The sequence below is a fragment of the Martes martes genome, assembly GCF_963455335.1.
Source record: "Martes martes genome assembly, chromosome: 4".
NCBI lineage: Eukaryota > Metazoa > Chordata > Mammalia > Carnivora > Mustelidae > Martes > Martes martes.
In genome coordinates, this window is record NC_137891.1 from 38720896 (window position 1) to 38743262 (window position 22367).

General features: G+C 38.6%; 1 protein-coding gene across 5 annotated transcripts in view; it reads right to left on the minus strand.

The window, feature by feature from the left end:
- Window positions 1-4364: 4364 nt before the first annotated feature.
- The window catches only part of MTDH (metadherin), a 59038-nt gene continuing 41035 nt past the window's right edge, over window positions 4365-22367 (minus strand). For all 5 annotated transcript variants that reach the window (XM_080802360.1, XM_080802358.1, XM_080802359.1 and 2 more), the window contains 5 exons: window positions 19342-19466; window positions 13189-13296; window positions 9311-9448; window positions 6762-6918; window positions 4365-6104 (listed from right to left, as the gene is read on the minus strand). In XM_080802360.1, coding sequence (XP_080658486.1) covers window positions 6034-6104; window positions 6762-6918; window positions 9311-9448; window positions 13189-13296; window positions 19342-19466 — 599 coding nt within the window. In that variant the 3' untranslated portion in view covers window positions 4365-6033. The remainder of the gene's footprint in view (window positions 6105-6761; window positions 6919-9310; window positions 9449-13188; window positions 13297-19341; window positions 19467-22367) is intronic.

The following is a 22367-nucleotide window of genomic DNA, read 5'->3' on the forward strand; positions in this document are numbered from 1 at the left end:
GTACAGAAAATTCTGTTGGTTTTTGTATATCTGCCGCTTGAGTGTACTCTTTTCCTAGTGGTTATAGCTTTTTATTAAAATCTCTTGAGCTTTGTCAGTGTACAATCAGGAATAAATACTTTTTCTCTTCTGACGTTAGGCCAGTTTTAAAATTTTCTGTTAATAATTTTGTTAATAGGGACACCTGGGTGGTTCAGTGGGTTGAGCCTCTGCCTTCGGCTCAGGTCATGATCCCAGGGTCATGGATTGAGGCCCGCATCGGGCTCTCTGCTCAGCAGGGAGCCTGCTCCCCACCCCCCCACTCTCTGCCTGCCCCCCTGCCCACTTGTGATCTCTGTCAAATAAACAAATAATATTAAAAAATAATTTTGTTAATAATCTGTTAATACTGCTCAAGACAATCTTGGCTAGCAGGTAACCCTGCTTTGCTCTGATTTCAATTGAGATGACTTTAGTATTTCCCTTTTGTTTTTGTTTTTTCAATCTAAATTGGGAATGGCTATTGGATTTTGTGAAAATATTTCTTCAGCAGTGTCATGATCATAGGCCTTTTCTGCTCTAGGTTTGTGATGGAATGAAATGTGTTACTGGATTTCCTGTTATCAGCCCACACCTGGCATCTTTCACACACTAGCAGTGTTTCATTCTGTTGATAAATTAGTGGCTTTTGTTTGCTAGTAACAGAAATGCCCCCAAGGTTTTGGCATTTGGGTGTTCCCCTTTCCACTTCCAGTACTAAGGTTGGTTTTCTTCCATCTCACGTTACTGTGATCATTTCAATTTTTGATGAGAAACGGGAATAGTTGCAGTATCTCCAGGTAATCCCGTATTTTAATAAGTTATTATACAGTTTCAAAGACAAATCACTCATAATTACACTATCCTAAGTTACTCACAGCTCCTGCTGTTTTGCCAGAAACCCCTTTTGTCGGGGCGCCTGGGTGGCTCAGTGGGTTAAAGCCTCTGCCTTCAGCTCCGGGTCGTGATCCCAGAATCCTGGGATCAAGCCCCGCATCGGGTTCTCTGCTCAGCAGGCAGCCTGCTTCTCTTCCTCTCTCTGCCTGCCTCTCTGCCTGCTTGTGATTTCTGTCAAATAAATTAAAAAAAAAAAAAAAAAGAAAGAAACCCCTTTTGTGGTGTTTATCAGAATCGGCAGCGCCTCAAGAAACTTCATAAGGAATCTGTGCTCTGAATGGGGCCACATGCTGCTCTTCTGACTTCCAGGGTGGGGTGAGGTGGGGAGGGGCAGCTCCTGCTAGCTAGAGCCTTGCTACCCTCCTTCCTCATGGAAGGCTGCTGTGGAGCATGCGCACAACACAGCTCTGGGGGTGCCATTCACATTCAGTCATTGTGCCTGCATGTATTTACTACAACAATTTTCCAGCAGATGGCTGTGGAACGACTTGAGGAAGGGGTGCCAGTGAGGCCTCTTCCCAGACTGGCTATAAGTTACGTACACCCGCAGCTAGTTTGGGCACGAGAAAGGACCAGGGCCAGCTTAGGGCACCGGAGAGCGCCCATCTTCATCCACGCCTTGTCTTGCCCCCCCACCCTTGACCCTGTTAAGTGAACAACAGCAAAAGTCAGGCTCACCCCCAATATCCCCTCTGCTGGTAAGGTTCTAGTTCTTAAGCAGAATGGTGGTTTCAGAGGTGTTCATTTTATTATGCTTTATAACTTATGTACATGTTACATATATTCATTTTGAATGCTTTGATACAATAAATAAAAAAGCATACATATACAAGTAAGAATGCCATTATCACGGGGAAGACCTTGAATCTGCTGAAAATTTTCTTCAGTTAGCCTATTCATAAATCTCAGTACTGTAACTATTAATAGTCAGCAAACATGTCACAATGTACTTCCTGTCTTGATGCTGAAGTTAGAAATCCTTCTATTAGAGAATTTAGAAAGAATCGTAAGGCTTTTTTATTTTTTAAAGATTACTTTATACAGCAGGGCGATTTTTCTATGGAAACTTGTAACTGATACTTGCAGTACAGGCATAACAGCAGGCTACTGAGTTTCCGTCAGCCTGTCTCTAGAGTTTAAAGCAGTCCATGGGATGGCAGGAATTTCTTCCAGAAGGCTATTACATGTAAGTCTGAACATTCCTCGCTGCTGCTCTTGAGCAGTATCTTGAGATTTCAAAATTTCTGCTTTGTTGGGAACACTAAAACCTGACCTCAGAAAGGACACCTGGGTGCAGGGTAAACGAAGCGAACGTCCAACCCTGTGAAGGGGACCGCCAGCTGGGCTCACTGTGCACCCCACTACTTCCTCCAGACCGAATCCTGGTTTCAGGACTCACTGGCCCACGACAGCCAGAATAAAGACTATGATTTCCTGTTCTCTTTGTAGTTAGTAAGATCACATGACTAAGGTTGAGTTGATAAGCTTAAGTGGTGGAACTCTTGAGAAGTGTTCTTAGATGCAGGGGCCAGAAATGCCAACAGATTGCCCACTGAGCAGCTAGCTGTCTGCAACCTCGGCATAGAAGCCATGTGTTGAGTGTGGGGAGGGAGGACTGCGGTCCAGAGGACCTGGATTCCCGACCCTGCGGTATTGGAGCAGCCCCAGACCGCCTTCCCGACTTTTACACGCACAAGAAATAAAACTTCAATCTTGTTTAAGTCACTATTGTTTGGGGACACTAATAAATAGTGCCAGATTTGAGTCTCATTTCTTTAACCTAAAAAGCTGATGCAAGTCAGACACTGCATCTGGTGGCGGTTCTGTCCGCTGCTAAGATGACGTCAAGTGGAAGCAGGTTCCCACGGAGAACATCATGCGTCACAAGTGGCTATTGTACGAGGTGCTGAACTCCAAATGACTTCCCACTGGTAAAGCCTGCAAATGCATCTATGGTTTTCGAAAGAAGCATCAAGAACATCACAAACAAAAAAGCCTTTAGACTAGCTTAAGATGCAAAATGACTGAAGTCCCTTCCCATAAGAGAACTATAACGAGCAATTTAAACAAAACAGAAATGATTTTTTTATTTACAATACTCAATGCATTTTACAAATAACATATTTGCATTCCCTAAGTCTTTTGGAAATTAATTCCAGTTTGTGCAATGAGTTTACAGTAAAGTCTTAAGACATCTCTTAGACATCTTACGCCTAAATTCTCAATTTTGAAAGATATTTCACACGTTAATAGGCTGTTTTTAATTAAGAAAAACTAAACTCTGTAGTTAAATATTGCCCTTCAATTATTTTTAACCCAAATACAAACTGGATTAGCTTGTGAAATAATACCATTAGATTTGGATAAATTATTTCCACTGCTCCCCCCACCCCCAAAATGCATGCACAAAGTAAACATGGTAAATTACATTAACAACATTTTATTTCAACACTTTTTTTTTTTTTTTGGACTCTCTCAACTATTGTTTTGCTCAGTCTGGGGTACAGATAGGTAGGATTCTAGCCCGGGTAAATCCTAAACCCCGCTCCAGAATACGGAAGGATTTTCAGTACGCATGCGGAGACAGGTCAGGATTAGGGAGATTTCTAAGCAGGTTCTCTGAAGAGGACTCGTTTGCTAATCAGTACAAGGTTCCCCTTCAGGCCTGACAAAACCTAAAGGGATCAGTTACCTCCCTACTGACAGGTGTGGGGAGCATCTAATGTAAGTCACCAAAGGACAATAGGCTCCTCCCTTTCCCCCTCCTCCCTGAATCGCTACCTTCATTTTGGTGCCCTCTGAGGTGGACGATGGAGAACAGTTCCTGTGTTCAGACCCAGAAACTGACTTAATGCCATATAAAGATCTGGAACGGGGAAAGAGCAATGAACAATGATACTTTAATTGTGCAAGAGTTTTCATCTCATGCACGTGAAAAAAAATTCCTTTTATCACTCATAGCTGCCATCTCTTAAAACATAAAATTCATGTCCTCGCTCTGGAGCAGGAGAAGAGAGCCAGCGGCATCTCCACATGGATGCATCCATTTGGCCACGCCCTTCTCCATCTCCATACCAGCTCTCTTCTCACAAGACAGTGTCTCTAACACCAGATGTAGGTGGCTGTTGGGGAGATACGAAGCCAGAGAAATAAAGTCCAACGTTTGACACAGCCAACAAAATTCTAAGACAAAGAAATGGTGAGGTAGAGTTGAGAGAGTTCAACTGATTTTTCTGAGCATAGATCTTTTGGCACATTCTAAAATTATACAGACTCCTTCTCAAATTCTCCTCTGTGACACCTTTACAAAGTGCTGGCAACTTCAGGAATCCTTGGATCTAGTTAGGAAGTATCTATGTAAAGCTCACAGAATAAAGTCATTTGAAGAAATGAATTCCTGGCAGTTGAGCTTATTTACCCCAACACTGAAGCAAATAAACACAATGCTATCCGTTTGCTGAATTTATTTAAACAAATCAATTTAGAAATCTCATAGAATGAAACAAGACTTCTGACATGTAAACATACTGCCGTGTTCCTGAAACAGATGGTAACACCTGATAGAAGTTACTACTCGCTTGTTAGGAAAGCTGGACGTTAATAAGGCCAGTCTTCAGCAGTTACTAAAACCATTGTGTTTCTTCAGCTTTCCTAGTGTGACGATGCAATACTATCAAACCACAATCAGATCTAATAAAGACAAGATTGGATGGACAGATCAGTACCATTGGTTACAGCTGTTCAACAGTTTCATTCTTGGCGCCACGTAAAAACAAGCCAATCACATCAAATAAATCATGGCTTTTTTTCTTGATCACAATTCACTAAGTGATGTTAATTATGGTCCTTGTCAAACACGTTTGGTAAAGGCTATTTACAGTGTACATGGCTGAGCATGCACTATTTATAGTTACAAAGATACCTGCCAGTTTATTACAATAGAATTACACAGTGCCTGAAAATGGTGAAACATCTCACATGTCATTTAAATCAATAGTTTCAAGCAGAAAACGTTCCTTATTTGACCACGATTGCAATAATTACATGAAAATTCTTATAAAAACACGAATCCCCCTCAAGAAATTGATGCATATTCTACGCACTATAGGTTAAGGCAGTAAAAAAATGTATTCCTGATAACTGGAGGTCTTGACAATGTCAATTAAAGCTGTCTGACTCTAGTTTTTCATTCTCCATCATATACTCAAAGTTCTATCTGTATGACTAATTTGTGAAAGGTTTCATTTTTAAAGTTGAAGAAGTATTAGCAATGAAGAGAAGAGTTGACGCTGGAAAAAAGAAACTGCTAGGGAAAGGGAGAAATGTTAAATTGGACTTGGCCTGAAAGTTTCCAAATTCTAAACAAGAGCATTATTTGTGAGTCTGAACCTTCAAAGTATAAAACAAATACATATAGTTTACCTTTCTTAATTTAAAATATACTGAACTTTGAACAATTCAAGTAATGTAAGACTATCAAAAATAACTTCATAAGCCATATAAGCATCAACTGCATGTTCAATGTTTTAATTAAGAACTTTTTAAAAATTGTAAACTAAACCATGAGTTTAGTTAACAAATGATAAATGACCTTTTATTTGCACTTGTGATTCCTTTAATACAAATTGCTACCAACATATATGTAAAGATATGGCAGATTATGCACTTGATCAAAGCACTTTGATTTAAGCATAAAACAGATTCAAATGGTTTAAGTTCCGTGCATAAGACGCAGATGCTGCCTACGCACCCGCAGGCAGCCCTCTCTCTAATCAGAATCCTTTATTCCTCAGCTGCAGATGAGACAGGGCACAAGCTGTTGTAAACAGGGCACTGCTGTAAAACCAGGATAGTATTTTTAAATTAAGATCGTTCTTGTTCAATTGAAAAGACTTTCCCCAAGTGTCTTCCAGCACTGGAGTATATTCTGCTGACCTCTGAATTTCATAAATTAACTTTCCTTTGATTCCATTTTTACGGTGGTTGTGTTCACAGTTTTGTTTTAAAAATTGGTTTAAATTTATATAAAACTCTGTACATGTTCACAAATTATTGCATAAACAGCATAATCTTCCAGACAGTGTTTGCAAACACATGTCCAATTCAGGAAAAATATATTCACGTTTCCCGTCTGGCTTTTTTCTTCTTTTTTATTTGTTTGGGAGATTCCCAGCTAGTTTCAGACTTGGCTAAAGGGACAAAAACAAAGAAAAAACAGTAGTAAATACTATTATGTCTCAAAAATACAAAAGCAGCATCAATGAAAACGTGCCTTGAAATCCACTAAGAATGCTTCAACCTTTATGTTTAAGTTTTCAAGTTCCAGAGACATGTTTTGTAGGTTACTCTACGGCTGCCATCCTCTTTTCCTTTGAATCCCAATGTATTCTATTGGTTCATCACATGGAAGATATCTCACTGGTTTTGATCTAAAAAACCCATCATTTAATATGGCTCAATCTAAGTAATGAAAACGAAAAATGGGCAAAATGGACACTGCAGGTAACTGAAGGGAGAAAAGGAGGGGAAAAAAGGCACAGAACCATTCACAGGCCCAAGAACATGCACATGGAGAAAGGGAGGGACCAGATGGACAAAGGATCTATCAAATCCTCTGCCATCTCTGTCCCTGGCCACCCCCTCTTGCTTAGAGTGATTTCAGTCCCCTGGCCCTCACAGCTGAGGTCCATAAGGTTCCAAGGAATCTAGCCTTTGCCAAAGAAGGACGGACTACTAATCGATCAGACTTCTAAGATCAGAAACCTAAATATTTCAGACTTCTAAGATATTAAGGCTTACAAACAGTACAAAAACATACAAAAGAACCAGGAGTGAGGATTACTTACTCTGTGAAGGAGGCACACTATTTTGCTTAGTATTTGACTTGGATTTATCTGTCTCTTGTAGCATCGGTGGCACTTGGGAAGAGCTCTTGTCAGAATCACTTTTTGATAAAATAACAGATGGCTCGGTAGGAACAGCAGGTGGAAGAGTCTTGATAGGCTATTTTGGAATAATATTATCTTCAGTTCTTTTGTAAAAAGTTTCAAATAAAATTAAGTATCACAGGAACAAGTAAACACTAAACTGTTCCAAATAATTCACCAGTGGAAGCACTACAGCTCGTGCCTGCCCTCTAGTGGCATAAACAAATAAATCTTTACCTACAATAGCCATCAATGTAAGTTGCGATAAAAATGGATGAAAGTATAAAATTAAAAATGTTTACAGAATCTCAAACAGGAATGAAAAATTCCATTTTCAGGGGCACCTGGGTGGCTCAGTGGGTTAAAGCCTCTGCCTTCGGCTCAGGTCATGATCCCAGGGTCCTGGGATCGAGCCCTGCATCGGGCTCTTTGCTCGGCAGGGAGCCTGCTTCCTCCTCTCTCTCTGCCTACTTGTAACCTCTGTCTGTCAAATAAATAAATAAAATCTTAAAAAAAAATTCCATTTTCATGAACCTTTACATTTTTCTTTTTCATTACAAATAGAACAATTTTATATATTTTAGTGATTCAATGTTTTATGCACTTCTTACCAACTCTTATGCACTTACCAACTCTTAATTCCTCAAAACTTTTTCAAAAAGACAAAAAGAAAAAAGACAAAAAGACAAAAAGAAAGAAGACAAAAAGAAAAAAAGCTAATTTCTGAACTATCGGTAGATGATGCTTCCTTCTCTGCTTTTAGAAAGGTAAGGCGAACTCAAACAGGGCAGCAGTTGCTTCCATTTCCTACCCATGGAAAGTGATGGTCTCAGACAAAACAAAACTATGGCTACTACCATTAAAGGAAACAGTAAAACTTGGGTCCAGATTTTCAGAGTTTTATCCAGTCTGGTCGTGAAATCATAATGCTGAGGACCTAGACTCTTATGCCCTGCTTCTCCTCTCCAATCTGGAAGCAGAAAGGCCTCCATGAGGCCTGTGATTGCATGGTCAGGAGAGGTAAGGATGGAAAGAAACTCTAGTCTTTGGAGTGCCTTGAGGCAGTAACAGAAGCGGAGATCAATTCATCCTTAGCCTTACTTATCATCATGATTGAATATGTAAACAAGGGTAAATGATGTTTCTCTTGCCCTTTGTTCCTTCAGGCTCTCTGGGTGTAAGAAAGCTCAATGGAAAAGGAACTGAGAGGAGGAAGCTGTGTGCACACAGGTAATTACAAGGATTCCTTCCTTCTATTTCAGGTACCCGGAAGCTGCATGTGTCTCGCTCGCTTCAGCTTTCTTAGTGCTCTCTATAGTTATTTCATACCCAAAAGTTTTAGTATTTATTTCCAGTATTCTCCCCTCTATTCTTTCACTTAATCTGTTAAATCACAGAAGGACTCAAAACAGTCTTTACAAAATGGCTTCTGAAAACGACTTACTTTGATAAATAAAACATCAAAATATCAAATGACCCTTTGCAGCCCTACAATTAAACCTATGCATGTACTGAGACCACATCCTTACATTTCAAAAGGGAACTCTTAGGGAATTAAAAGCATCAAAAACAAATAGGAAGTATGGTTAAGATTTTATTTTAGCACAAGACTGTTACCAATTACTTCATTTAGTAACCCAGGTTCTTTTCTTTCTTTTTTTTTTTAAGATTTTATTTTTAAGTAAACTCTACACCCCCCGTGGGGCTTGAACTCACAATCCTGAGATCAAGAGTCATATGGTTTGCCAACTGAGTCAGCCAGACGCCCCTGTAACTCAGGTTCCGGTCTGAAGCTGTTTCATTAAATATGTACACTCCACAAAGGCAAAGACTGTTTTCATCTGCTTTGATCTCTGATACATCTTCAAAACCTCAATTACTGTGTGGCATGTAGTGGGTTCTCTACATTTTTTTTTGAATGAGCATATAAATGAACCATGCAACTCTAGCAGGATTTCATAGATTTCTGTGCAATTTACCTTTTTAGAAATTAGATTTTAAAGAACTATGTGTCACTGGCCTAGACCTTTTGTAAAATGGTCCTTTCTGACACATCAAAATTTTTTTACCAATGGCACATATTTCAAGAACCTGTCACCAAATTTTAAACAAATGTTACATCTGAGAGGCTGGATTTCAGGAAAATGCAACCAGTGACATTTTCTCTAAGCAATCTATCCCCTGTATGTTTAGGTATTTAATAGGAGAAAATACAGTCTAGTAGTTCTGGTTTCACCACTGATAGTTATGCAGCTTGGGACAAGTAATTTAAGTTCTCCAACCTCATTTATATGATAGATCTTACTTTTCTTATGGGGTTGTTATGAGGGTTAAATTAGTGTATTTAAAATGCTCAGCACTTTATTAGCAATTAGCAATGCTTAGCACTTAGCGCTCTGATAAAATAGAGGAGTTAGGTACAATTCTCAAGTCATCAAAATTTTATTCCTTAAATACCAAAAAATCACCTGGCTATTTTTGATGAGTGCTTCAGCTGGATCACTAGTGCTTATGGTCTTCAAAGAAAAAGTCTTTTCCTGTTTTGGACGGACTTTAGAGGTATTCACTGGAAGCTCTTCTCTAATCTCTTTTTCTAATTCTGTGTCCTACGGAGAAAAGTAGTCTATTATATGACATAAATCACTCTTTTTTACTAATTAAAAATCAATTTGGTTTGCAGTATTAATGTGCAGAAGATACTTCAAGAAACTAATTTCACTTCAGTAACTGTCCAAATAGTTTAACAGAGCATATAACAATAATCATTTAAAGATTTAAAAAATACAGGCACATCTGGAACAACAGCAATCATCCCTGCTCTCCCCAGGGACTTAAATCAATTGGGAATTAAAAACCAATACACTCCCATCCCCAAATGTAAACCATTCTAATTTACTAAACCAACTCAAAATAAATGAGAATTTTTTTCTTTCAGACAAAATATACAGTGAATTAGGTGATACTTGAACTAAGACTTTAGAAATAACATTTCACTTAATGACTTCTTCAAGGAACAAAATATTTGTACATAAGTATAATCTGTAGATAAATGAGGCTGACATAGCAGAAAGTACATTTCAGTTCTGGGCTGCTGTAGCCTAGCTGTGTACTGTCAAGGACAAATCATTTCATTTCCCTGAACCTTAATTTCTTCCCTCAACTATAAAATAAAATGTGCCTAGATAATTACTTTTTTTTTTTAAAGATTTTATTTATTTATTTGTCAGAGAGAAAGAGAGCGCGAGCACAGGCAGACACAGTGGCAGAGGGAGAAGCAGGCCCCCTGCGGAGTAAGGAGCCCGATGCGGGACTCGATCCCAGGACGCTGGGATCATGACCTGAGCCGAAGGCAGCCGCTTAACCAACTGAGTCACCCAGGCGTCCCAGTGCCTAGATAATTTCTAAGGTCCTATCCAAGCTTTAACATTTCCATTCTTAGGCCTTCAGACTTTATTTTATTTTTTAAAAGATTTTACTTATTTATTTAACACTCGAAAGAGAGAGAGAGAGAGAGAGAGAGAAATGAACACAAGCAGGGGGAGCGGCAGAGGGAGAGGGAGAAGCAGGCTCCCATCCCAGGACCCTGGGATCATGACCTGAGCTGCATGCAGCCAGACACTTAACCTACTGAGCCACCCAGGTGTCCCAAGGCCTTTAGACTTAAAAAAAAAAGTTTCAACAAAGCAATTATAAAGCATGTTATTACATGCTTAGGTATGTGAAACAAATATGAACTAGAATATATTAAATAGGACCATCATTGCTCATTGTATTGTTCTTTAGTCAACACACACACATGAACAACTGGCTAGGATGAGCTTGAAATCAAGTCTTTAGCCAGTTCTGGTAGTTTATAAAACTTGTTCAGGATGGTAGTGGGTTTAAACAGTAATGGAAATTTTATTGTGAATTTAAATGGAATGAGTAGCTCTGGAAGCACATATATAAGATTTGCAATCTGTACAAAATTAATGTGAAGACATCAGTTAGTTTTAAAGTAAGTTATACTTGAACAGTAAAGACGCCCACCAACCATGCATCCTCAACTAAAAACAAATTCCCGGGCGCCTGGGTGGCTCAGTGGGTTAAGCCTCTGCCTTCGGCTTGGGTCATGATCTCAGGGTCCTGGTTTCTAGGCCTGCAGCAGGCTCTCTGCTCAGAGGGGAGGCTGCTTCCCCGCCCCCCCCCCCCCCCGCCTACCTCTCTGCCTATCTGTGATCGCTCTCTGTCAAATAAATAAATAAAATCTTAAAAAAAGTAAAATAAAAAATAAAAAGAACAAATTCCCAAATGTATTAAAGATAGGATACTATGTTCTATGAACCTGACAACACAATTTCATGATGTCTCATTTAATTCTCTAAGCAACCTCCCCAGTTAAGCCACATGTGCAAAGAAAAACAAACGAACAAAAACAACTAGTAAATGGCAAAACTGAAATTTGAATGAAGATCTGACTCCAAAGCCTGTATATCTACTGTTATTTATTCATTTAAAAGATTTACTGATTTGAGAGAGAGAGAGAGAGAGGGAGAGGAAGAGAGAGTTTCCAAGCAGACTCGGCAGAGAGCTGGATGCAGAGCTCAATCTCGTGACCTGAGATTATGACAGAAGTCAAAATTAAGAGTCAGATGCTTAACCAGCTGTGCCACCCAGGCGCCCCATACACACTGTTATTTTTTTAAGGTTTTATTATTTTATTTAGACAGAGAGAGACACAGTGAGAGAGGGAACACAAGCAGGGGGAGTGGGAGAGAGAGAAGTGGGCCCCCTGCGAAGCAGGGAGCCTGATGTGGGGCTTGATCCCAGGATCTTGGCATCATGACCTAAGCTGAAGGCAGACGCTTAATGACTGAGCCACCCAGGTGCCCCCTCACTGTTATTTTTAAAAACATATCAAACATTTTTAAAAGGAGTTTCAGAATACTGAAAGAACTTTCACAAGTTAATGACCTTTGCCAGTAAGTTGAAATATATAGATGACATCTATCCCACAAAATTTCTTTTAAAAGGAACTCACCTAATCCACAAACCAGAAAGTAGTCTTAGTAAAGGCTGTAATTTAAATCACAGAAGTCCAGGAAGAGTTTGGCTAAACAGAGCTCAGATAGTACGACCAACAAAAGACAACTGTCAACAGTTCTCAGCTAGCTCAGCTAACAAGCGCCCTTATTACATACATAGTTTTAGATTTTCACATCCATTGGTCTCAGTTACGTTAACCTTAACACCCAACTATTACCAAGAGAAACTACTACTGAAAATGGATTAGTGTCACTTAGGAGGGGCTGTGCTTCCCTCAACAAAAAATGAACACAATGTATATTTCCTTAAAAAGTCTTATGCAGCAACTTTTCCTGAAGAGAACAATAAATAGGAAAATTATTCTGTAGGCTATCCTCTAGGAACTCTGGCTATCTCCTACATTTAAAGGAATAAAAACAACTAGCTACACGGCTATAGGTAAGGAGTAAGATTTTCCTGATTTGTAATGTGATGGTGATGCTGCTTTCAAAGAGAAACCCATGCATACTTCTAGTAATCTAGTATGTTTGCAATTAAAATAGCTTTGTTTCCATCTATACTGTAATTTTAAAAATTTCCCAACAGGAGAGAGCCATGAAAAAAAAAAATGAAGGAAAATGGAGGAGTAACATACGTTGAAAGTTTCTGTCCGAAGCCAAACAAGCAGAAGATTCTAAGATGCTAAAAATGGAGAGCAAACTCAGAGTAAGTGACACTCCACTTGTGACCCACATGGCTGTACTGAGCTAAAATTCTAACGTGTTAAATTTGTTTTTCTTGGGGCGCCTGGGTGGCTCAGGGGGTTGAGGCCTCTGCCTTCGGCTCAGGTCATGGTCCTGGGTTCCTGGGATTGAGCCCCGCATTGGGCTCTCTGCTCAGCAGCGAGCCTGCTTCCCTTCCTCTCTCTCTCTCTGCCTGCCTCTCTGCCTACTTGTGATCTCTGTCTGTCAAATAAATAATAAAATCTTAAAAAAAATTTTTTTCTTTTTTTTTTTTTAAATTTGTTTTTCAAAAGGCATTTCTGTATGTGAGAAATATTGTACCTTTTTTCCATTTCACCTTAATATAAACCGAAATGCATCTAGTTTAATTTACTACTTTTGGGTTTACACCTTTGGTATGATTTTTTTAGAGCAATACAGTTATTATTACAATAGGATACAAAAAAATCTTTAAAACATTCTGTGACTTTTTGAATGCTATGCAAGTAGACCTATCTCCTATATTCTTTCATCTACACAGTCTTAGTATCTACGTATTACCTTTTCACATTTGAGCAGTAGGTGCTCAGCGAATGACATCTGTCGTTTTGATACTGTACCTGTGCAGGAGAGTTATCTTCACCTTGCTTCTTCTTTTTCTTTTTTTTCTTTTTAGATTTCCCAGTTGGAAGAGCTCCCTCTCCCTTTTCTTTATCATCATCTGAAACCTGATGTTAAAAGCGAAAGTATTCAAAAGTGAACCAATTGGTTTAGTTTTCATTATTCACAAATTATGGCATAATTTCATTCATCAGGCTCAGTCTTTATCTCCCAAACGCTAAGAATTAGTACTGAATAATAAAATGAATCTAAAATTACATATTTAAAAAGAAAACAAAGTACATGGGACTTCATTCTCCTATTGTCTATGATAGACCACTTTTTTCCCTTACAACTTTCATCCCTCCCTGCACAGTAAATTAGAGAGCTGTGCAAGACTTGGTTTTTAAAAACTCATTGGATAAGTGCCTGTTTTATTTCAGAGTTTAAATGCAGAACTATTTGCAATAAAACTGAATTTAACCCTGTTAAGAGAATGACAAGCTACCAAATGGGAGAAAATATTTGCAAACCATATATCCAACGAAGGACTTGTGTCTAAGACTACCTAAAGAACACTCAAAACTCAATAGTAAACAAACAATCCAATTAGAAAATGTGTAAAAGATATGAACAGACATTTCATGAAAAGAGGACAGACAGGTGGCAAAGGAGCACATGGAAAGATGGTTCATCCTCATCAGGCATTAGGGAAATGCAAATTAAAATCACAATGAGTTCACTACACACTTGTCAACACCTCAAATAAAAAACAGCGACAAGCAACTGCTGGCAAGGATTCAGAGAAATAGGATCACACATCCGTTATAAACAGGAATGTGAAGGGATACAACCACTCTGGGAAACAGGTTGGCAGTTTTTAAATACACTAAATATGGAGCTATTACACAACCCAGGGACTGTACTCCTAGCTACTTATCCCAGAAAAACGAACACTTATGTTCACACCAAAACATGTACACAAATGTATACAGCAGCTTTATTCACAATAGCCCCAAGCTAAGAACAATTCTGATGTCCTTCAACAGAATGGTTAAACGAGGTGTATCCCACCACGATTACTCAGAAGTAAAAAAGAACCAACTCATGATGCACACAACAGTCTAGATGAGTGTCTAGAAAATTATGCTAAGTGAAAAAATAACAGTATGAAAAGGTTACATGCTGTATTATTCTATTCATAGAACATTCCTGAAATGATAAAAATTATACAGATGAAAACAGAGTACTGGTTGCCAGGGGTTACCAGGGGGTTGGCGACAGGAGGAAAGAAAGGGTGGCTATAAAAAAGGGCAACATGAGGGGTCCTTGCAGGATGGGAATGTTTTCTGTACCTTGATTGCATTAATGTCAATATCCTAGTTCTAATACTATACTGAAGTTCTTCAAGATGTTACCAACTGGGGGACACTGGATAAAGAGCACAGGGGATCTCTCTGTATCATTTTTCACAAGTGCCTGTCACTCTACAGTTATCTCAAAATAAAAGGCTTAATTTAAAAAAACTGAACTTGAGATGGAAAGTCACTGAAAGTAACATGCCGCATTACAAAAGCAGTGAATTAGACCAGTTTAATTAGTATTCATGACAGCCCTTTACACATACCATATAGTTGGACTTTTCTATGAAAAAAATGCTTTTTGTTTCTTCTGCACAGATGACAGCCAAGATTCCCAGCCTATCCTTCTAGGACGAAATAATGGGGTAACTACAATTTCTCTGCTCAGCAGCATAGTCATTAGGATGACTCTGGAGGTCTCGTGAACCACCAAATAGTTCACAGAAATTACTAGCAGATGGAAAAACAAAATCTTATACAAACTTAGCTAAGAGATGTTTAGTACAAGTTGGTTGCCAGTTGTGGAGAAACTTCCATAGAAGTTTCACCATAAGCTCATAGTGATTAAAATACCATGTGAAAAAATGCATCCTATAAGGAATATTCAGGTCACAAGGACTCTGGTCAGTCTGTTTCTCAGCCAATTAACACCCGACTGTAAGAGAAATGTAGTTCCTTATGGCAAAACATATTTTTGCTCATGGGGAAGAAGGCTGAAATCAACTCCACACCATATTTTAACTCACACAACAGAAATGACATTTTGCCACATATATTTTAGATTATTAAACATTACTGATAAACTCAAAATTCCTTTGCACCCCTTCCCAATTCCCATTTCCCCTAGGAATAAACCATTACCATAAACTTCTTTTGTGTCCAGCCACTCAAGTTTCTTTTTATAAATTCTTGCATGTTCACACATACAAAATATATAAATGGTATCATACTGTACACCCCTCTGTAAACCTGTCATTCCACGTTTTTGAGATTCTATTCATGTTGATATTAATGTAACTTATTTCATTGGTTTTTAACACCTAATATGCAACTGTACAAACCTATCCCATTTTATTTCTCCATTCCTTTACTGATGAGCATTCAGATGGTGCCCTATTTTTGCTAAGAAAAATGAAATATGATCTCTGAATATGTTCTCAGAAAAAGAACTGCAATGATATGTAACAGTCTTTACTCCATTCACTGATTCTACTCTGTAATTCTGATGATTGGGCATAAGGAAGTTTTAATTAGAGAAACAGATTTTTGGTTGCACATTCACTAAACATTCAACAATTATCAGAATGATTACTGTGTGTTAAGATACTGTACCAGGAAGCTTTTCTTTCCCAACAGACTTTATTTTTTAGAGCAATTTTAGGTTCGTGGCAAAACTGAGCAGAAGGCAGAGATTTCCATATACTCCCTACCCCCACACAAGCACAGCCTCTCCCACTATCACTATCCCTCCCCAGAGTGGTATATTTGTTACAACTGATGAGTCTACACTGACACACGATTATCACTCAAAGCCTCTAGAGTTTACCCTAGGGTTCACTCTTGGTGGTGTACATTCTACAGCTTTGGGAAAAATTTATAGTGACATGCATTCATCATTACGGTGCCTATACAGAGAAGTTTAACTGCTCTAAAAACCCTCCATGCTCTACCCACTCATCCCTCTCTCCCCCTAACCCCCTCAACCTTCATATTACCTATCAACTATCCCCCTCTACACTTATTTACACTCTTGGTAATAAATCCCATTTCTTTTTAAGTGTTTTTTTTTTTTAAGATTTTATTTATTTATTTGACAGAAATCACAAGTAGGCAGAGAGAGAAGAGGAAGCAGGCTCCCTGCTGAGCAGAGAGCCCAATGTGGGGCTGGATCCCAGGACCCTGGGATCATGACCTGAGCAAAGGCAGAGGCTTTAACCCACTGAGCCACCAAGGCACCCCAATAAATCCCATTTCTACCTCTTCCTTTCTCTGGTCTCTAAAGATCAGAGGTACTACCATTCTATTATACTAAAGGCCAACCCACAATCCACTCATGTCCAAGGTTCCCCCACCTCTACTGCCAGGATCTTACTCTATTAACCAAATCTCCCATTTATGTTTAACCTTTACTTTATTCTAGATCCTTTCCCTCTGTGTCTACAAGTAAGTTAATGCAGGGGTTGACAAACTACAAATCTGGCCTGATGCTAGTTTTTGCAAATAAAGTTCATTTCCATATTGTCTATGGTTGCTTTTGCACTACTGTATGGAACTTTAATAAAAAGTCTACTGACCCTGCACTAAAATCTCCATCATTAAAACACAAACACCGGGTGCCTGGGTGGCTCAGTGGGTTAAAGCCTCTGCCTTCGGCTCAGGTCATGATCCCAGGGTCCTGGGATCCAGCCCCACATCGGGCTCTCTGCTCAGCAGGGAGCCTGCTTCCCTCTCTCTCTGCCTGCCTCTGCCTACTTGTGACCTCTCTGTCAAATAAATAAATAAAATCTTTAAAATCAAACCAAACCACACAAACACCCCCAACAAAACCCTTACTGATACTACAGTGTGCTCTCATCCACTACCTCTCCTCCATTTCTATCCAAACTTACTTTAGAAAAGCCTTATAATTGTTACTATGCTTTTCTAACCATTTCCTCAGCTTACTGGAATATGGTTTTTGGTCCAAGATTTCTAATAAAACTGCTCTTAATTACCAGGGAGCAAGAGTCTCAGCCTCTATGACCCAGAACTCTCTTTTCTCAGTCTCTTTCATAGGTTTTTTTTCTCCTTAAATGTTGGGAGTTTCCCAGATCCCTATGCTCATCCCACAGCTCTCTCAAGTACGAAGATTCTTCCTAGATAATTCACCTACTCTCACAGTGTTTAATAACCGGATACTGATAACGTCCCAACAGATCTTTTCCCTGAGCTTTAACCTGGCACAAAACCCACTTCTTCTTTTTTTTTTTTTTAAAGACTTTATTTGTTTATTTGACAGACAGAGATCACAAGTAGGCAGAGAGGCAGGCAGAGAGAGAGGAGGAAGCAGGCTCCCTGCTGAGTAGAGAGCCCGATGCGGGGCTTGATCCCAGGACCCTGGGATCATGACCTGAGCTGAAGGCAGAGGCTTTAACCCACTGAGCCACCCAGGCGCCCCGAAAACCGACTTCTCTTAGGCATTTCAACAAAACGCTCTGCATTTAACATATCCTAAATGGAACCAACCACCCTTCCCCCAATTAACTAGCCTTTGCTCCTGTATTTTCCTCTGTTGAGAGGATTACTTCCATCTTCCCAGTTATCCAAGCTAAAATCCTGGAAGTCATTTTGATGACTCTTCATTTTGAAGAGATTTTGATGACATTCAATTCTAATCATACGTTCTGTGGATTTTATTTCAATGTATTTTTCAAGTCTGTTCTGTTTTCCGTGTACCATTCTTACCACTACTGCCATGGACTACTAAGCAACCTCTAAACTGGTCCTCCTGCCTTTTCTCACATATGCCTCCACTCCTTTTTCCACATGGGCTGCCAGTGTAACCCATGTAGAAAAAAACACTTCAGCTTAAAATCCTTCCATTACTTATAGGATAAAATCCATGGTTTTAAAATATGACATTCAAGAACTTCTGTTCCCTGCCTCCCTCTCTAGTTCAATTTCTGACTATTCTTTGTTTCACATTTTGCTTTTACCTCTAGGATGCTTTTGCTAAAACTCCCAAGTGATTCCCTAACCCTCAAGACCTACTGTAACAGGATTTTTACCTGCTGATGTGTTGGTCTCCTTCCTCTCCCCAATAGCCAGACTGTAGGCTCCTGGAAGGCAGTAACTGTGTCTTATTTATGTTTCTCCACTAACCAATACCTGACTCATGGCAGATGTTCAATTAGTATTTGTTGGATACTAACAGCCCTACTAGCTTCAGAGACTCTTTGACTTTTCACCCTTATTCCTATAGCCAACCAGTCGCAGTGTGATCAGCAGTTTTGTATCTCTAGTAAACACCACTTTCACTTATTTCTCAAAGCTATCAATTTAGTTCATTATCTCCTACCTGATTCATGTAATTGCCTCTTCAACACTTCCCCCAAAATAGTACAAAACAGCTTCCCAAGCTTGTATTTCCACTGCATCCAGCCAGATTTTCCCAACCCTACTGATAATTAGGTTATTCCTAGTTTTAAAGCTGTCGACAGGTTATCACCTATAGAATTTCACAAAAATGTAGCAAGGTATGTATCATTCCTTTTATTTATTTACTGAGTGCTAAGCATGTTGCTAAAGCTCAAAAATAAAAACTTCACGGTCCCTTTCTTTAAGGAACGTATAGTCTAGAAGGAACATACCTTTCATCAACTAATTCCACACATATGTATTATTTACCTCTCCACTAAATGATTTACTATTTTCCTGCCTTGATGGCTTTTTCATGGTGTTCTCAGTCTTGTCTGTTGCTATGAAGTCTTCCTAAATCTTTCATTGGCCACCAATCTGTTCCTCTCTAAACACAGTAAGAGTTGATATATTATAATATCATGTATTATTAATTCTGATGAGGAAAGGAACTGTGTTTTCTTATCAGTGCCTAATAGTGCTTTCCACATATCAGAAACCTTGGTAATTTGTGGAAAGAGAAAACAGTGATACAGAGAAGGCATGCAGGCATAAGGATTGAAGCAAATAAAATCAGAATGGCTCGGAAACAATTCTACCACTGGATGTATTTATAATACAGAATGTAACCCCTAATAACTATAATATAGTTGGGTGCACAGAGAAATAGACATACTCGCCAATGCCTTTACTCACTTTTTGATCATCAGGAATTGGTTCCTGGGACTTTAGAAGTGAAGCTCTTTCTTCATCTACCCAATTTCCCCACTCTTCTGCTGGTGCATTCCAATCAGAGCTGGGATCAGCAGAAGACAGACCATCTAAAATTTAACAGTGTGAATTAGGTATCTATCATTTCTGCCAAAAACTAAAATGCAAAAACTAAGATTCCTTATGTTGAACTAAGCTATAATTTTAAACTATTGTTCTTCCTTCCTTCTCCCAAGCACATTTTAAGAGCTAGAAGAAAACCCCAATAATATGATGGTAAAAACCTTTGCCCCACTTGTGCTAGGCACATCATATGGCTAATCAAATGGAATTCCTAAGAAACTCTAGGAAACTTAAGAATTACCCATTTAATTTCACTCTGCCTTATTCCTTTGTGATCAACCTCCTGAGTTTGGTCTCTTTGTACTGTTTATGTTTAACTTGGTCTGGTTCCTGGTCATTTTTCCCCTTTGGTCATTCCATTTTTGTATTTGATTTATTTTCTAGGGTACATATCATCAGTAAATCTTTGACAGCGGTGCCAAAATTATGCCCCCCATCCGTCTTTTCACACTACACCTCCTCCCCTCCTTAGGAGCTTTTTAAGATTAGGTTCTTCTTCAAATTCATCAAGTCATGACAGAATATGTAATTTCTATTTCTAAAAATTTCCTATTTTTTTTGAAATACTTTATGACTTTTAATGGCTGTAACCCCTTCTTACTTTAATATTTAATCTGTACCTTCTTACATTTTCCAGATTATTCAATGCTACTTTGATAATTCCAAAATATTCAAGTCACATTCAGGGTTTCTATCATCTACTCTCAAGAATAAATTTTTATTCCAGACTTTTAGATTCCTTTCTTTCACTCTAGAAGGCAAAGAATTTTACCTCCTTTGGGAAGCTATCACTTGCTTATTCTATAAAGGGTAAAACAGTCTTTGGCTTTATCCTGGTTAAGTAGCTCTCAAAGTCAATTCTTCTCTCCTCTCCCTGATTTCAGAAATGCTTCCACATCTACTTCTGCAATGACTACTTACAGCCAGGTTTCATTTCCAGTGGTTTAAAGATGATAGGGGTTAAGCTCTATTTCTAAATGGAGAACAAGTAATTCCAGCACTGCCTTTTTGAAAAATCCAAGCTTTTCCCATTAATGTCAAATGCTACTTTTATTAACTACTGAGTTCTTTCACATACACTTCAGTCTGTTTCTGGAATTTCTATCCTATTTCACTGATAATATTCTTGGGATGGTGTGCCTTATGTAACTCTGTATTACATTTTAGTAACTTGAATGACATCTGCCTAATTCTTATTTTCTTTGCTATTCTTATTTTTTCATGTGAACTCTAATATTTTTATTTAAATGGGAAGTGTTATGATACCTCATGAAGGCTTTAAAAACCTATGTTTTGGAAGAATATAATGACCTGGGAAAATGCTCACAGAAAAAAAAAAGACAAAATTGTCTTTAAAACATGATCCCAAGTTTATATGAGAAAGAGATTGAAGAAAATAATATAGTAACAAGAGATATATCTTAATAGTGGAATTACAGAAATTTCACCTTATTAAGCATTTAATATATACTAGAACTTGAGCTGGGTAGGTACTAGACATACAAAAATTACTACAATATACTCCCTCACCAACCCCCCCAACATGGAGCTCCTGGTCTTATCTATTCAGAGATGAAGACAGGTAAGTACAAGAGACATTTACATACAGAGTGAGACTTTCTGTCACAGGGGTATGGAAAGGGAGAAGAGGGGCTAAACCAGTAGAGGATGGAGAGAGACTGAAAACATAAGCATTGATAGTCCAGTGGAGGAAAAACATGGAACAAGTGATGACAACCATGAAGTATGTTACAATAAAGGAAGTCCCTTCCTAATTTTACTACCATGAGCAGGAATGCACAGGCAGCACTACACAGTATTAACACAGGGGTTAAGAGCATGGATCTTGGAGTTGACCAGATCTACAACTGAATATTGATCTACCACTTTGTAACTATGTGATATGGGTCAAATTTCATTATCTTAGTGGGTTATACACTAACTCTACAGGATGGCTGAGAAGATTATACTAGATACACCTAAAGCAGTGCTTTAGCAATGCAGTACGTGCTCAATGAACAGTAGGTGCCGCGTTTATGTAGCACTGATGACATTAACAAGAGAAAGCCAGTTTCTAAGCTACCAGGCATACACAACTAAGAATTTCTTTTTTCTTTCCTTTTTTTTTTTAAACGATTTCATTTATTTATTTGACAGAGAAAGACACAGTGAGAGAGGGAACACAGCAGGGGGAGTGGAAGAGGGAGATATGGCTTCCTGCAGAGCAGGGAGCCCGAAGTGGGGCTCAATCCTAGAACCCTAGGATCATGATTCAAGCCAAAGGCAGAAGCTTGACTGAGCCCAGGCACCCCTAAAAATTTATTTCTTACAACCCCAATAAATCTCTCAGTAAGATACATTTGGTGTGTCGTAACGCAGAAATCATTTTTACAAGTATAGAGACATCTAGTAGACATCTGGAACCAACTGCTCATCTTACATTAAGCATTCATTAAGAATACTGTTAGGAGACCTGAAGGTCACATGTTTTGTTTAAACCTTACAAATAAGAAATGCAGATTTGGAAAACTGCTCTCCATAAGCCAGGTCTCTAAGGCTTCTGGCCAGAAACGGCACTTTATTTTCTTTTATAAGAAAAAAAGTTTAGATAGGTGGGTGGACAATATACTAACATAAAACTATTTTCTTAATAAATATGGTGGTGTGGAGGGATAACAGGTAAATATCTAGTAAAGTATTTCATAACATAACCTTTTCAAAGGCTTAGATAACCAAAAAGGTTGGGGAATGACAGCAACCTATGGTTTAACTTCTAAAAGAACATTAAGAGAAGCACAAATCTCTATTGGCTTTATAAAGGTTTACGGTGATTTTTTTTCCAGGTTTACTGATTTCAGATTTGTTTGTTTTTGTACCAATTGGGATAA